General features: G+C 41.9%; 1 protein-coding gene across 1 annotated transcript in view; it reads right to left on the minus strand.

Annotated features, from left to right (window-relative positions):
* Window positions 1–3867: 3867 nt before the first annotated feature.
* Window positions 3868–16904, minus strand: part of PTAR1 (protein prenyltransferase alpha subunit repeat containing 1) — a 49544-nt gene continuing 36507 nt past the window's right edge. The window contains exons 4-7 of the mRNA XM_079996094.1: window positions 12646–12750; window positions 10959–11172; window positions 7461–7774; window positions 3868–5216 (exon numbers count right to left, since the gene is read on the minus strand). Coding sequence (XP_079852220.1) covers window positions 4871–5216; window positions 7461–7774; window positions 10959–11172; window positions 12646–12750 — 979 coding nt within the window. The 3' untranslated portion in view covers window positions 3868–4870. The remainder of the gene's footprint in view (window positions 5217–7460; window positions 7775–10958; window positions 11173–12645; window positions 12751–16904) is intronic.

Below are 16904 nucleotides of genomic sequence, written 5' to 3' on the forward strand. Positions count from 1 at the left end.
CTTAAAGAAATGGGAGCACCTCATCTGTCTCCTGAGAAATCTCTATGTGGGACAAGAAGCTACAGTTAGAACTGGATATGGAACAACTGATTGGTTCAAAATTGGGAAAGGAGTACAACAAGGCTGCATATTGTCTCCCTGCTTATTTAACTTACATGCAGAATAGATCATGCGAAAGGCTGGACTGGATGAATCCCAAGATGGTATTAAGATTGCCGGAAGAAATCTAAACAACCTCAGATATGCAGATGACACAACCTTGATGGCAGAAAGTGAGGAGGAATTAAAGAACCTCTTAATGAGGGTGAAAGAGGAGAGCGTAAAATATGGTCTGAAGCTCAACATCAAAAAAACTGAAGATCATGGCCAGTGGTCCCATCACCTCCTGGCAAATAGAAGGGGAAGAAATAGAGGCAGTGAGAGATTTTACTTTCTTGGGCTCCATGATCACTGCAGATAGTGACAGCAGTCACAAAATTAAAAGACGCCTGCTTCTTGGGAGAAAAGCAATGACAAACCTAGACAGCATCTTAAAAAGCAGAGACATCACCTTGCCAACAAAGGTCCGTATAGTTAAAGCTATGGTTTTCCCTGTAGTGATGTATGGAAGTGAGAGCTGGACCATCAAGAAGGCTCATCGCCGAAGAATTGATGCTTTTGAATTATGGTGATGGAGGAGACTCTTGAGAGTCCCATGGACTGCAAGAAGATCAAACCTATCCATTCTGAAGGAAATCAGCCCTGAGTGCTCACTGGAAGGACAGATTGTGAAGCTGAGGCTCCAATACTTTGGCCACCTCACGAGAAGACACCCTGGAAAAGACCCTGATGCTGGGAAAGATTGAGGGCACAAGGAGAAGGGGGACGACAGAGGACGAGATGGCTGGACAGTGTTCTTGAAGCTGCTAACATGAGTTTGACCAAACTGTGGAAGGCGGTGGAGGACAGGGGTGCCTGGCATGCTCTGGTCCGTGGGGTCACGAAGAGGCGGACACGGCTAAATGAAAACATTGTTGTTGTTACAGTGGTATCTCCAGCTGCACACAAGATCCGTTCCGGAGCTCCGGTCAGATCCCCGAGGAATTTGCAATTGGAGGTGCTGCTTCTGCACACATGCGCAGTGCGTTTCTGCACATGCGGCGAACCCCGGAAAAATACTTCCAGGTTTGCCGCGTGTGTAACCCGAAGGATACGCAACCAGAGGTGTGTGTATCCAAAGGTACCACTGTATTATGATTATTATTATGATTGCTGTGATTTGCTTGTGTTTCCGAACAACTCTTTTTATTTTAAAGGAGAAATTACTCCTTTTTGTTGTTGCTGCTATGAACCATACTCACTTATCTAAGTTATTACTTCTCTTTCCTTTAGGTCCCCAAACACTGCCAGAGCTCAGCTATAAAAAAGGTAGGTTTAATTTTTCTTTTAGTTTCCACTGAAATTGTTAAACAGACATTAGAATATTTCAATGAATCTTTTTAAAAAATACTGTTCCCCAACCATTCTGATTCAATTTATATCCTTTAAAAACTCTTAAGAACCTCCCTTTTATTTTGCAAGCTTAAAACCCAAAGATACTTCACTGTTTCATTGCAGGCATGCAGGTTTCTGCACATACAATTCCTACTACCATCACTGGGAGGGACAAATGCATATTTGAGGGCAGAGTTTGACCTTATGTCTAAGATAATGGAAGGGCTGCCAAATTTAATAAGCAGAGTTATCATTATACATAGCTTCAGGGAATCTAGTTGGGACTGCAGTTTAGAAATCCAACAGAAAGCAAAAATGGATTTCAAGTCACGTCTCACTATTACCTTTCAAAGCTTTCATACAATCAATGCAGCTCAAGCAAAGAGGGAATTATCTGTCCATCACGAACCTTTTTTTATTGCACCCCCATTTGAGAAATCCACTTTCCTCCCTTGTACATTTATATGATACACCTAAGCCATGTCAAAACCAAGAGGGAATTGGAGTCAATCCATTATGTGATGCTGTTGCACAGGCTTGATTTACCGTACTTTTCTGTCTATAAGACGCACCCACGTATTTTGGGGAGCTCAAATTTAAGAAAATGAACTATTTGTGTGGGAGGGAGGATGCCGAACCAAATATCACTCACCCAACTGGCAAACGCTAACAATCGCAAGCAACGCAAGCCAAATTGACAAAGCAGCAGCCAATCCAAAGCAGCCCTTGCAGCAGACACCATTCACCCCCGCCCAATCACTAGATCCTGCTCGCGGATGCAACCAATTGCCTGTCCCCCCTCTGCACTACCCATGTATAAGACCCTCCCCCCATTTTTTACTTTATTTTGGAGTAAAAAACCCTCGTCTAATACATGGTAAAGTACGGTATTTCAATGAGGCATGCATGATCCCATTGTAATGAATGGAAAGTGCATGTTCCCAGAGCTTAGTGGATTTCATTTTAAATGATGAAGTTTTCATGAAAATAAAACTGAATTACATAAGGGATCAGCACTGTCAATATAGTTCCTACAGGTGGTCTCCAACTGGCTGCAGACTCCCCAAACATGCTGCAGATAGTAAACCAAGAACAAGCCTTCATTGCATTTCATGGCTTTTTTGAATGCCCCTCCCCCCGTAATACAGACCAACAGCATCGTTCTGCTGAGCCAAACTATGTCTTAGTTCCAAGTAGTGTGGCAGCAGCAGGGGAGGAGCAAAGCAGCCTCCATTTTCTCACTGTGTAGGTGTGCTTGTTCGTGGCAAGTCCTAGATTGGCTGAGTACATGCAAATCATGCCTCTGCTGAGAAAAGACTAGATGGGGGTAGATCTAAATGAAGATGGACCTATTCCCTGGTGGCCTTTTTGCATTTCCTTATTGTCCAATCAACCTCAGACTTTACGGGAGGCAGAAACCTCTTAGCATTACTGCTTTTCCTTTGGCAATACTTGCACGGGATATAAACTAACCATTGCGCTACACCACTTAAGACAATGTAATCAGTCTGAGAATGCTGTCCAGGTTTCTCAGGGCATAGTACTTTCTGACTTAGATAAACTGCAAGCACACTTATCTTTGTGCAAAGAAAACAGGCAGAATGACTATGAATGGAAATGCTTCACCACTATCTGGGTCGAGAAATCTGAGCGAACTATTATTTCCAGACAAGCAGCATTTGCTTGGTGGCCTGAAGAGAGGGAGAGCTGACAGACTCACAGACTCCAGAGCGCTGTCCAGAGTGCTCAATCCAGGGCTCCTTCCGTGCAGGAAACTTCAAGCAAAGCATCCGTTTCCCTACTGACCAGCGTGTCCCAATTCTCATTCAGTGCCTGAAGCTGCCCCTGTGACTGAGGTCATGGGCAAGAGTTTACGTTTGTTTTGGGGTACAGAAGGAGCTTCCTATTGGAGCCTGTGTGCTAAGTGGGCTGCATTTAGTAGGGTATTGCCATAATGGCTGAGGAATCTCAAATGTAGGCCAGCACTAAATAAATACCGGAACAAATCAATCATACTTCACTCTACTGATAGCAAAGCAATAAGGAATAAAAGCTTGATTGCAAGGAAATTAATTGCTTCTTTACATAAAGATGGATTTATAAATAACAAAAAGACATGAGGAGGAGGAGGCTGAAGACAACAAACTGTCTTTCTCACTGAGAAGAATCAGCAACATCAATAGGAAAAGACTTGTTTCCCCCCTTGTTCTTCAAACACAAATGCAAAAAGGCCAGCAGCTACCTTATACTAAGATAATTTCAGGTTAAGAATCTTTACTGAGTTACCCATGGCATGTGTTTTGATGCTTTGCAGAATTCTGTAGTGTTCATAATACATTCATAAATATACATAATTAACACTGGCTTGAGTCAAATGAAAAATAAATAAAAATATAACATGCAATGAAGGACTTTAATAACCACACAGCTAGTGTGTGTAAGACTGAAACAATTTTCTCTCACTTATTTTCACAACTTTCCTGCAACATATTAACCATATTCCTCTAGAACTGGCACTGCAATGAAAATGTAAGTAAGGTCAGAGTAATTCAGAAAGAAACCAACTGCGTCTGGAACATTTACAGAAGCACAGCAGAGCACTGAAAGCAATGCAAGGTTCCACGGCCGGTTCACACATGAAACTAATGATGGTTTAATGAGAAGTATCAGGTGCTAGGAAGTAGCATCTGCTAGGAAGGCCCAGCTTTGTTCACTTCCTGAAACAAACCACAAGCAGTAAGCTGGTTGCTTTGGAGAGAAACAAACTGCAAGCCTTGGTGTGCAGGAACCATGAAGCTGGTCTCTGGTCTGTTTCTCCATCACAGTGAAGTCAGGAGTGGGAGACAAATGAAGCAGACCAATACCTTGCTCATTTGCAATAAACCATAATTAATTTTTAACTATGGTTTACACACAAACCACTTAAAACATCTGTATTTAAAACAAACAGGCCCAAACACTGTCTGCGCTGATGTTGTGGATTATTTTCCATTGTAGGCAATGTTTTTGATCAGGTGCATTTGTTATGGAAGAGAGATTGAAAAGTGAATAAATTTTCCAGTGGTATTGGCTACCTAACTTATATTCATCTTAATTAAAGCTGATTTTTAAAATACTATAATTAATGAGTTTGTGATATGGAGTCACCCTACATGTAACATAAACTCAGAAAAAAACTTTTATTGATCAACACAAGGGTGTTTAAAAATGATGTTTAAAGATGTTTAAAGATGATGGTAAAAGCCATCATCTGGAAAGGATGTTTAGCACAGACAACAAAAACAAAGGATGAAAAGTTCCAGGCGCCACTACAAGCACCAATGTTTGAAAAGAGAATATTGCACTAAACAAAGGACCCTGCATATTTATTATTATTATTATTTTAAAATCTCCTTCTTCACTGACCTAGAAAGGAAACCAGCCATTTTCTGTATGCCCCAGCAAACCTTGCCTGCTCTACATCCCTACATGTTGATAAAACTTGATCGATGAACCTGTATTCTGCTTCGAGACTGATAGAGTCCTGCACAGGAGCACGTTTCAGGCGTTTGGTTTCTTGAGTGTAGCCTTGTCTGCTGGATTCCAGCAGGCCGTCCACATCCATGGCTTGGCTCACAGGACCAAACGCAGCACCAGGGTGTGAGTTGTTCAGCAGGCCATCACTCTTGTCTGCAGCTGCTGACCACACACTTGGAAGTGGAAGTTTGTTTTTTAAGTGGTGCTGAAGATAGAACACACGCCGTCTTCAAAGAGAAGAAATAAGAGTAAATCAAATGTCTAGCACTTCTGTTGATGGAAAGTAACATTTCTGCCCTCTTCCCCATAAACTTCTTCACAACTTGTTAAGCATTTTTTTTTTTATAAAAAAGGTTGACTTCTAAATTCGAAATTCCTCATTCTCTGTATCTGATGTCTTGTTGGAAATGTGCGGAGTCTGTGATACTTTGCAAGGAGACAGATTCTCACTAGATCTCCATCTTGCTAAATGGACAAGAGAATTCTAATTAATATCATTGATGTAACGGACATCAAAACTCAAGTCCTACTTTGCTGCCGGGTAACAACCTTTTATTGGTGGGGGTTGGTGCTAACACCAGAATAAAAAGTAAAGGTAAAGGTACCCCTGCCCGTACGGGCCAGTCTTGACAGACTCTGGGGTTGTGCGCCCATCTCACTCAAGAGGCCGGGGGCCAGCGCTGTCCGGAGACACTTCCGGGTCACGTGGCCAGCGTGACATCGCTGCTCTGGCGAGCCAGAGCCGCACACGGAAACGCCGTTTACCTTCCCGCTGGTAAGCGGTCCCTATTTATCTACTTGCACCCGGAGGTGCTTTCGAACTGCTAGGTTGGCAGGCGAACACCAGAATGCAAGAACTCAAAAAGGTACATCTGGAGTATGGTAAAGGAAAGGTAAAGGAACCCTGGATGGTTAAGTCCAGTCAAAGGCGACTATGGGGTGCGGCGCTCATCTTGCTTCAGGCCAAGGGAGACAGATTTCCGCGTCATGTGGCCAGCAGGACTAAACTGGCACAACGGGACACCGTGATGGAAGTCAGAGAGCACGGAAACGCTAAAGTATGGTGGGTGATAACGTGAACCAGTGTCGTTTCTTCAGGAGCATGAAAGCTGTGGAATTTCCTCCCTAGTCCTTCCTTCCTCCTTCCCTTTTTTCTTTAAAAAAATTAACTTCTTATTAATTTTATGAGAAAAACAATAACCATAAACAGTATGGGTCTCAAATGAAGATATCAGCAAAAGGATTTTTTTAAAAGGGTACATATAACAGGACAGTGCTCTTTAGAGATATGGAAGAAAGGTTCTGTAGAAGCTTTTGTGAGTCTCTGGGGATTTCTTACTGTCCATTGACTCAGTAATAAATGTGCTGTCAAAACTTCTGAGTCTTTCTTGGAAAATTTCCTGGCCTTATGAACCAACTGAATCAAATATTTGAGCCTTCCTCCTTCCTTAATAGCTTTTAGATATAATAGCTTTTACATCAGAGCTTTCCAAACTTTTCATGTGGGTGACACCCTTTTTAGACATTGCATCATTTCAAGACACAGTAATTCAGTTTTACTTGCAAACCAAAGGTTAAACTAACTCTTTTCCAGCTGCGGGAGGAACATGGGGAGCATTCGCATGACACACCTACACTCTGCAGCCGACACACCAACATGTCGTCACGACACACACTTTGCCCTAGATCAAGATGGGCTTCTTCTGGAGAACTTTGGTTTGCCCTGATGCATTTTTCCTGCTCCTGTTGTTCTAATTTACTTTCTTTTGCTCTGCTCTACAAGATGTCCTTGTATGATTCATATTGCTTTTGTTGTACATTGCTGGCTACCTTCAAGATGTTTAGCTAGTCTTTTTGGTGAAAAATGGGGTACTGTACTTATATATTGATAAATTGACACAGGTGCTATAAAAAAATGGCTGACATGAAGGAATAAAAGAGCTGTTGGTACCTTGTAGAAGTGAACACTGTCAGAAGAAAGGCCATACAGTGGTGCCTCGCAAGACGAAATTAATCCGTTCCGTGAGTCTCTTCGTCTAGCGGTTTTTTCGTCTTGCGAAGCACGGCTATTAGCGGCTTAGCGGCTTTAAGAAAAAGGAAAAAAACTCACAAGAACTCGCAAGACGTTTCGTCTTGCGAAGCAAGCCCATAGGGAAATTCATATTGCGGAACGACTCAAAAAACGGAAAACTCTTTCATCTAGCGAGTTTTTCGTCTTACGAGGCATTCGTCTTGCGGGGCACCACTGCACATTTAAGCAATATTTTACTAAACAAATATAATAATAAATAGAAAATGCTGATTTACTGCAAAACAACCAATGTTCAATGGCAGCTCTGTGAGGCAACTTTTAAAGGTAGCTTTAATGACACAAACCACCAGCACCACAGTGTGGAATGGCTGGAATAAATGAATCCTATCAGAGTGGTAACTATTCTCTTCAACCCAGATCCTTGTATACATTTCCTTACCTGTGACACCACAGGGTTTCATGCCCTGGGTAAGTGTTAATTAAATCAGTGCAGAGCTCTACTTCTTCATTTAGAAGAAGTGGGAAATCTGGTTGTTCTTCCACACAGGTAGCTTCTGCTTCATCATTTTCTTCATTTTTTAGAAGCCTGGGTGCTTGCTGATTGGCTGGTGAATTGTGCATTTCTACAGTACACTCAGTCTCAGTTCCATCAATCAAAGATTTTAATAAAAACTGGCGGTAGTGGAATCCACTATGGTCTGAAACATGCATGGAGACCCAGTGCTTAGTGGAAGAAAGTTCATCTAGAAGAATCTGAAAGTCAAACGCGGATAGTAAATTAATCCATCCATAAAGATAAGACCCCCCCCCCCCAAAAAAATCAATTTACATTTACAGCAACTGCCTGAGGTCTTCTGTTGTTGAGCCAAAATAATCATAGCTCCTCCATATAGTTAAACAAAAAGTGCCAAAATAACAGAGAAAATGGGCTTCAGTCCCCGCTATAAATTTAGGAATATAAGTGGTGTTGAAATGGACAAAACTACAGAGATCTGATATCTACTGTGGCAAATCAAGTCTGCCCATTGCTTTCCCTGCCAGTCTTCAAATCAAGAACTTTACCTCCAAATTTTAAAATGTATACTTTTTGTTTGGTTTAGCTTTTCATTTCCATGCTTAGGGAGCTCTTTGGACGCCAAGGGCCTTTTGGTGGTTCCTTCACTGTAAGAAGTGAGGTTACAGGGAACCAGGCAGAGGGCCTTCTGGGTAGTGGCACCCTCCCTGTGGAACGCCCTCCCACCAGATGTCAAAGAAATAAACAACTATATGACATTTAGAAGTCATCTGAAGGCAGCCCTGTTTAGGGATGTTTTTAAAGTTTGAAGTTTTATTCTGTTTTTAATGTTCTGTTGAAAGACGCCCAGAGTGGCCCTTAGGGAAACCCAGCCCAGATGGGCGGGATATAATGTCAGGGAAGAGTTAGATGTTTCCAGTTTCTCAGAGGGAGAAAGCATTCCCCAAGGGGGGAAGGAGAGCGGTGAATCTAATAGAAGAGAACAGGAGGAACAACAGGGAGGGACCGGCTGTTCCCAGGAAAGGCCAGGGTTGAGTTCTAGCTCAGATTTGGAGGAGGGGAGATACAGGCCAGCTCTAGCCAGGAGGTTAGAAAAAAGAGCAGGAAAACAAAGGGAAGGGCGCGTTCGACATTTTGAGAGTGGCTGGTCACGGAGAAGCAGAGCTCAGAAGGTAGCTGAAAGAAGTGACTCGGAGGAATAATAGTTAAGAACCGTTTATAAGATTGTTTTGCTAATACGCAGTAAAAAGTTTTATAAAAGAACAAGAAGCGTTTGTGTGGTGATCTGAAGAGGACAACGACCAGGCCTGACAATACCGAAATTAACAGTTAAGAAAATGTTGGGAACACAGAAGAAACTGTTGCTGGATGCAGCCTGTATGTGGTTTAAATGCTATATATTGAGTGAAAATTGTTACTGGAACAGCATATAGTTCCAGCATATAGAAGAAACAAGCACAAAAGGTACTAAAAACTGCTGGCACTCAAGGGAGGCGTTGAGGAAGTCAATGAAACAAGTGTATGAAAGTTAAGATTTGAAAATATTGGAAGTGTTTTTAATTGTTTTTGTCTTGTTTTGTTAATTTAATGTTTTATGTAGTGTTTTTGTTTTTGTTTCTGTCTTTGTATGTTCAATTTTTCTTTTTTCTTTTTGTAATTTCCAAAATCTTAATAAATATTATTAAAAAAAACTGCTGACACACTAATAAATTTTAGCAACCTAAAGAACTGTGCATAATTTGCTGACTCAGACTTGCTAATCACCTGAAAAACATTAACTACAGCTTTGAAACTGCCCAACTTGCCTGTTGTATTTGCAATTGGATTCAATTCATTGTTACTAATGAACTTATGAAACAAAAATTTTTCTGCAGAAAAATTAAGTGCTGTAAATGTTTCCTCCCCACATTACTAGTTAGGTCAGGAAGGGATAATAGTTCCATCAGTCATCGGAGAGGGTAGCAAGGTAAAATCAACCCTCGTGGATACCTGGGAAAGGGTTTCTTCTTTCTTGTAGGACACAAGAAATGCTTATGCACAACTGGTACAACTGCGCAGAAGAGCCAGCAGTCATTTTCAGGGCATGTGAAGTTGGATACAGCAGCTGACTATTTTTATAATCTGGATTTTTATAACTGTGCATAGTGTAAGTCTTCTGAAGTCAGAACCCTACATATGCACCTCTTTAAGCATAGCAAAGGGAACAGATTTTTAAACTGCTGTATTCATTGATGCCCTGTATTATACCACAGAGTGGCTGCCTTAGCTTTTCTCCTTAGAAGCAAACTGAAGCAGCCCTTGCTAAATGATGGAAGAAAAGTTATTTGCTGCTTTCCCCATCTAACTTCTTCAAACTCTTGCTGCCCTAAATTCTTTTTCTATTGAAAATTAAGTAGTAGAGGCTGCCAGACTTTCTCTTGGGGCCTGTGGCATAGTTTTCAGGTTATTATTAAATGCCCTTATCATTTCTGGAAGGTTCTCAGGTAACCAGGCAGAGATTGGGGGATGGGGTGCTGCAAAATGATTTTCTTGCAAGGAGCTGAGCTCAGCACTCTTCCCTTGAAAATGCTCAGGCAGAGAAGCAGATGATGTTGGAGATGAAAAGAGTGCAGACTCAAGCTTAGCTTTGTGGAAGGTCGATGGGCCGGCATAATGAAAAGGCACCAAGCCTGCTTTGCAAATGAGAAATGGCAATGTGAAAGTCATAAGAATATTGAATGTTACATTTTAAAAGGGGCAGATATCAACTGCTTCCAACCCGCTGGTGCAGCCCATTTTAGAGACCCCCCACCTCCAAGAACCTCCCTGAAGGGGTGGAAACAGCTGCTTTTCAAACAGGCATTTCTGTTCCAGTTGATAAGGCATTTTTAAAGCCAGTTAGTAACGTTCCAGTTGTTTGATGTTGTGCTAATTCATTAAACCAGCATAATCTGAGCTGAAGGATATCATTAGATATGTGAAAGGCACTTATAAATACCACTATGGGGCTTCTAAATTGTTTGAGCTCTTTGAACCTATGCCAATACCCAATCTGCATTTTAACAATGCATACTGTCTTTAGAGAATATAGGCATCAAAAAAGAAAAGAAAAATCATAGTATTCAAATATTGTTGTACAATATTTCTTCTTTTATTCTGACAGGAGCCTTTACAGTTTGTCACAACTTCATCATGAGCTCCATCTCCCTGCTGCATCACCCGCTCTCCTGTCTCACCTTTCGGAGGGACAGGCTCTATACCGTAGCTGCTAGCTGGATGGTCTGAATCAGCCTAATGCAGTTTTTATCCCTTCTTCTCTTCCCCAAAATTTCATAGGCCATTCATGATGAAATTTCATTCCAAATATTTCAAAGTATTTATAAGAAAGTCATTCCAATTCTTACCAATAGCTCTTACAAGGTACTTCTCCCTGCTGTGACATACCTTTCCACTGAGCTTGGCCAAGTGCTGCAAGACCCAGGCGCGATGGGACCAGGCGTTATAATTACTTGGATATCTCCCAGCAGCTTCACAGCAAACATCCATTTCTTCTTTCACTAGCCGCTGAATCCTTTCCGTGGGAGCTGTTTCCAAATTCCCTTTATTCACGAGAGTGGGCAAGGAGTTTTCCTGAATTAGTTGTTGCAGCACCCAGCGTCTAGTCAAGTGGCATAGAGAGTTAAGAGGGCAAAAGCCAATTTAAGTGAGTGAAAACATTTTATTTTGTTCTGTTTGTTACTAGGTCTTAAGGCAGGAAAAAATGAAAGTTGGAGTGGAGAAAAGAAATATATCAACCTCTGCACTAATAATCAAGTAATACTGGGAAATACATTTTATGGTCCTGAAATGCTTTTTATCACCTACTTCAGCCTGTAGCTCCTGCTGTTTGACATTTGGCATGGTAAACCAGGAGTGGGGAACCTCAGGCCTGGGAGCTAAATGCAGCCCTCCAAGCCAATATATCTGGTCCTCAGGGCTCTCCTCAAGCCCTCGCCTCCTCTAGGCCACAGCCTGTTTCTTCTGGGTAGTTTTGCTGGGATGGAAATTGTTGCTGAGCTGGGATGACATCTGCCGTTTGCATGGATGGAAGATGGGGAGTTGTGCATGCAAGTCTAAAAACCTCTGACTTTGGTGTGCAAGCCTACAGCTCTGCCCACATACAGCTGTGTCCCTACCACTGGTCATTGGGATGTGGCCCTTGGCCTGAAAAACATTCTCCACCTTTGTAAGCCACAGTTAATAGTTCACCACTTTGCTCCTTCCTTCTTGTGTTGGGAGAAAGCACAAATCAAGGATTGCTCCCAACAAACCACAATGTGCAGCCAAGGTCCGTCCTTAGCTTACTGATTATGGTTTGTTGGGAGCAAAACAGACAAACTGCTATGCCAGGGATCATGAATTGCTTCCTCCCAGCCATGGCAGCAATCAGGATAAACCATTCATTTAACTTTGGTTTACCATCACCTGCAAACCAGGTCAATAAATCCTTTTAAAAAGTCATTTGATTTATTACTTCCTTTTGTCTGTTGTGATTTGAAAATGAAACTCATGGGGTGATTCTCATTCTATAAATATCAGATACTCTCTCCATATGGCTAATTATTATATGAACTCTTCTTGCCCTTCTTAGTCACTGTATTTCTAAACCAAAAAGTATCACTTTCCTTAGTCTGTCCTTCATAGATGCCCTTTTCTGTACCCTTTCAATTTCTAGGAGTTCCTGTTTTGAGATGGGGAAAGTGACTAGCGTAATCAAAGATTCATAAAATAGCATTCTGAAGCTTTCTGCCCTGGTTCCAACTACTTTGCTAATAACTGTAAATAACTCATTTGCCCTTTTTGTTTCTTCAGCACCCGCAGCTTCTGTTTTCAGTGAGATCTCCATTATGGCCTCAAGATTTCATTTCTGGGTAGTTGTGGCCACTTTAGAGAAACAGGCAGCACACATTTTCAACAGAAAAACCTTATATAAAAATGGACAGTATTTTCTACATCAAACATAGGAACTTTAAAATAGACTGACTAGTAGTTTCCTCTCACTGAAACGTCATGGAGGAACCACTGCTATACATTTCCATATTCTTTTCAGGTGGGGGTAGGGAAAGAGAAATAACCACAGAAAGAGACAAACCTGTGAATCCACGTTTCTGGACTCTTTGGGAACTTAGTTAGTGCCAGTTTCCCAAGATGTAAATCTTTAACTGGATTTAAAGTGCCAGATACTATTAATTCTTTCCTGCAATTTTTTCCAAAAAATGAATTAATTAGTACAGACACATTTACTGAAAGTAGCCAGTAATAAATTGCACATAAGGCTGGATCCAGAGTTTGCTGTTGCCAACAGTAGTGTCCCCTGAACAGCCTTCTGTTCTGGATGCCAGAAGGCAGGTTACCTGGATGCCAGGGAGGGCAGGTTACCATTTCCTCCTCCCAGAACCTCAGAAACACCTCTCTCTCTCTCTCTCTCTCTCCCCCCCCCTCCTCCACCCCACCACCGGTTCTGGACCAATTGTTCATCAACCTCCAGAGCAGATTTTCGAGGGCAGGGGATGGGATCACTGGGAGCGAGGCAGGAAATGGACAAAAACAACTTCTTCTCCAGTTCTGATAACAGGCTTCCTGCACAGGATCAGTAACTGAAGGTGTACAAAGGGAGCCCTTGCATTTGCAGGATGCCAACTCTGGATCCAACCCATCAATAAAAACTGATAAAAGCATTAAAACTTATTAATCTATACATATACCTATATAATATATATACAGTATTTTTCGCTCTATAGAATGCACCGGACCATAGGAAGGGGAGAACAGGGGGAAAAAAATTCTCCCCCTCTCTGCTCAGCGCCCCTTCAGCGAAGCGGCAGGAGAAACGGAGCCCCTTCCATTTCTCCTCCCACTTCACTGAAGGGGCGCTGCGCAGAGAGGGAAAACTGTGCAGTGCCTCTCCAACGAAGCGAAGCCTGGAGAGCAAGACCCCTCTCGCTCTCCAGGCTTCAGGCGGGTATCCGCAAGCCCCCAGAGCACAGCGGGAACTCCTGCTGCGCTCCGAAGGCTTGAGGATAGCTGCCTGAAGCCCCCAGAGCGCAGCAGGAGTTCCCTGCGCTCTGGGGGTTTCAGGCGGCTTCAGCGAAAGCAACACGAAGCCTCCGAAGCGCGGGGGGAGCTCTCCCTCTGCGCTTCGGAGGCTTCGCGTTGCTATCGCTGAAGCCAAGGAGCCTGCATTCGCGCCATAGGACACACACACATTTCCCCTTCATTTTTGGAGGGGAAAAAGTGCGTCCTATAGAGCGAAAACTACGGTATATATATGTATATATTAAAAACTGATCATGATAGCGGAGGCACAGGATCAGTCGCTCTGAATAGAATCAGAGGGAAGTAAAAGTCCTGAACTCTGTGAAGTAGTAACTAGCAAGTCAATTCCTTCTTTATCCCACTTGAGCCTCTCTCCCCACACAACCAGATCATCACTTCATGTGCCTGGTTAACTGCTTTCTACATTCCAATAAACATTCTGGATCAGTTTCCAGTCTCATGCATGTCACACATACATAGAACCCTGGCAGATTCCAAATGAAAGTTGCACAGATGTAAAATGGGTGCTTCCAGATGGTGCTGGGGGGTTCAGCAATGTCAAGAATTAAAAGGAGGTTTATATGGGTCTGCCATTGTACAAAATAATATGCTGCTTCTGCTTAGGCCAAATAGGGAGGAGTTAACCAAATTTATTTTAGTTCAAGAAAAACAAATAATAATTTGATTTGTTTTTCCACTGGGCATGGCCCTTGTATATGCCAGTAGTCTTATGTACTTCCTTTGGGAATTGGAAGTTTTTACTTTCTCAAAAACAAACAAACAGAAAAATAAACTCTTTTTGGTTATAACTAATGCAAATCTACTCAGTACAAAGAAAAACACAGAGCAGAAAGTAATGATGCAAGTCAATGCATGCAAGATATTTGAAAGCTACTTATTTTTTCATTAAATTCCCAACAGACCAATCCTATAGTCCATCATTTTTAGAGCTGCTTCAGAAGGTACAACTTTCCATGTACAAAAAGGAGCAAAAGAAGTATGCAGATATGTGTAACAATATCACAAATGCCCTTTGTGAAGCGTGTGCGCACAGAAATAAACATACTAAGCTTCAGCCACTCAGTCTGCGCATTCTACGTGCATGCATCTAAATGGAGCAACAACTTGCATGCCCCACTGTCAGAGCTCCACAGAGAACTGATTTTGGGTGAGAGAATTGTAATGAATGACATGTCTCTTTAGAAACATCTCCTGCTACCTCAAGTCTGCTTCTGACATATTTTGTTCTTAATACACATCTCTGTTTATAAAATACTTTAAAATAGGGTCAGATTTTAAAACAGAGCTAAAATTAAGCAGCTAAATAATAATGGAATATTCATTTTTTTTTACCATATTCAATAGTTCAATGATGTGATTTCTGCCTATGCCATTCAGAAACAAGATTTAATAAAAAGGAAAAGACTTTTACCAACCTGTGCTAAATTGGAATCTATGGCCTTTTAAATGTGTTTGTGGGAGAGGAGTCATTAATAGGGGGTTCTGTTATTATGTTATGTATTTTGTGTTTTCATTTTGTATTTTTATGCTGTAAACCACTCTGTGATCTTCGGGTGAAGCGCAACATATAAATTTATAACAACAACAAGGGGAAATGATAAAAATAGTTTTGGTTTTCTACTACAGGCTGTTAATGCACTTATCCTACCCAACAAGCTGCAGATTATTTTGCTTTCTATTTCAGCTTTAATTTTTATGTGAAGAATGAAGTGCAGCAAGGCAATCAAATCTATCCTGACCTTGAACTTCAAAGATGGAAAACTAATTAGGATTATTAGAGGCATTTGTTCCTTGGCTCATATATTTGTATACAGTTTGGCTTCCTGCTAGCCAGGACCAAGGCAGATCATCCGCTGAGAAGCTGATGCATCTAACAGCTGGAAGTTACCTTTGGGAAGATGAAAGAAAGACAGAGCAGCCCTGGTGGAGGATCTGAAATGCCAAACTCCACGTGCAGGCACTTATGCTTATTACTGAAGAACACTTTCGCCAGCCTCTTAGCAAAACCCAGCAAGATTATCAAGACTCAAATTTAACCTATTCATGGCCTGCATTGCTGTTTGTATAAATATTTCCTAGGACCAATCTCCACTGAAGAATCCTTTCACAGAATGCCTTTCATGCAAATGTTATTCCACAGAAGAAACTCAGTTCATTACTCCTGTTGCAGCATCCAGTGATACTGAACTATGAAACTGCAACGCTTGTACAAAGAAATCATATCAGTTCAACTCTAAGGCACTTTATTAACATGACAAGGGCTGCAGATGACTACACTAGGTAAAGAAACCTTTTGGTTCCACTGCATAAACTATGGGTGCAGAATGACAGGTTAGGAGAATCATGGTTTATAGAATTGGAGGGGGCACGGAAGAAGGATAGGATAATAGATACTCCCCAAAGCCATTGACTGAGGCACAGTCCTACACACAGAATAAGAACAGATCTAGGGTTGTTTCCAATGGGACTTCCATTTCCTCTCCTCCCCATGTGTGCTCCCAAAATCTGCTCCAGAGGGAACCCCAACCTCCTGGTGCTGATTTTGGAAGCATGTGTGGGGCTGGAGAGAAAAGGAGAGCAACAGAAAGCTCTCTTGTGCAAGCTGAGCTGCAGCATGGGATGCAGCTCATAATATCCCATCTGGCAAAGCATACAACCAAAAGTACTAAAATCAATTATAAAGCTTTAGGATGTGTTAATGGACTCTAAGGTGGTCATGGGTTCCATTAGGGGTCTCAATGACTGATGGAGAGCATTGGCCTGCAAATGGTGGGTCAGGGCCCATGACCAGGTCCAAAGTGAGACACAACAGCAACACGGTCACTATGCAAATGTTTGGCAAAAAGTTAAGAAATGGGGCCTCAAATGCATGTTAGGGTTAAAAGGTGGATCTTAGGTCTGAGGAAGTTTGAAGTCTACGGGCCTAGAGTAGCCAAACAAAAATCCAGGTGAGAGGGATTGCAAGACCAAGCTATTTTTGTATGCCTCATGTGAAAAATAATTGTATGCCTCACTGTCGTGTGACGGGCCAATGGCCGTAATAAAGATCAATCAATCAATCAATTGTATGCCTCATGTGAAAAAGTCAGATTGGGTCTCATCCACTCTCTCCTGCTTCAACTAAGCAGAGAAGCAATGTCACTGATATTACTTCTTCAAGTACACTTCTTATGAATCTGGTTTTTACAGGCATAACAAAATACCTTGCCTTACTCATGTTCACTGTTCAAAGTCCTTCACGCACATGATCAAGTAAACCTTACAAGAGCATTGTACAGTGAGGTGCTATTACAA

The sequence above is a fragment of the Podarcis cretensis genome, assembly GCF_951804945.1.
Source record: "Podarcis cretensis genome assembly, chromosome: 11".
In the NCBI taxonomy this organism is placed as follows: domain Eukaryota; kingdom Metazoa; phylum Chordata; class Lepidosauria; order Squamata; family Lacertidae; genus Podarcis; species Podarcis cretensis.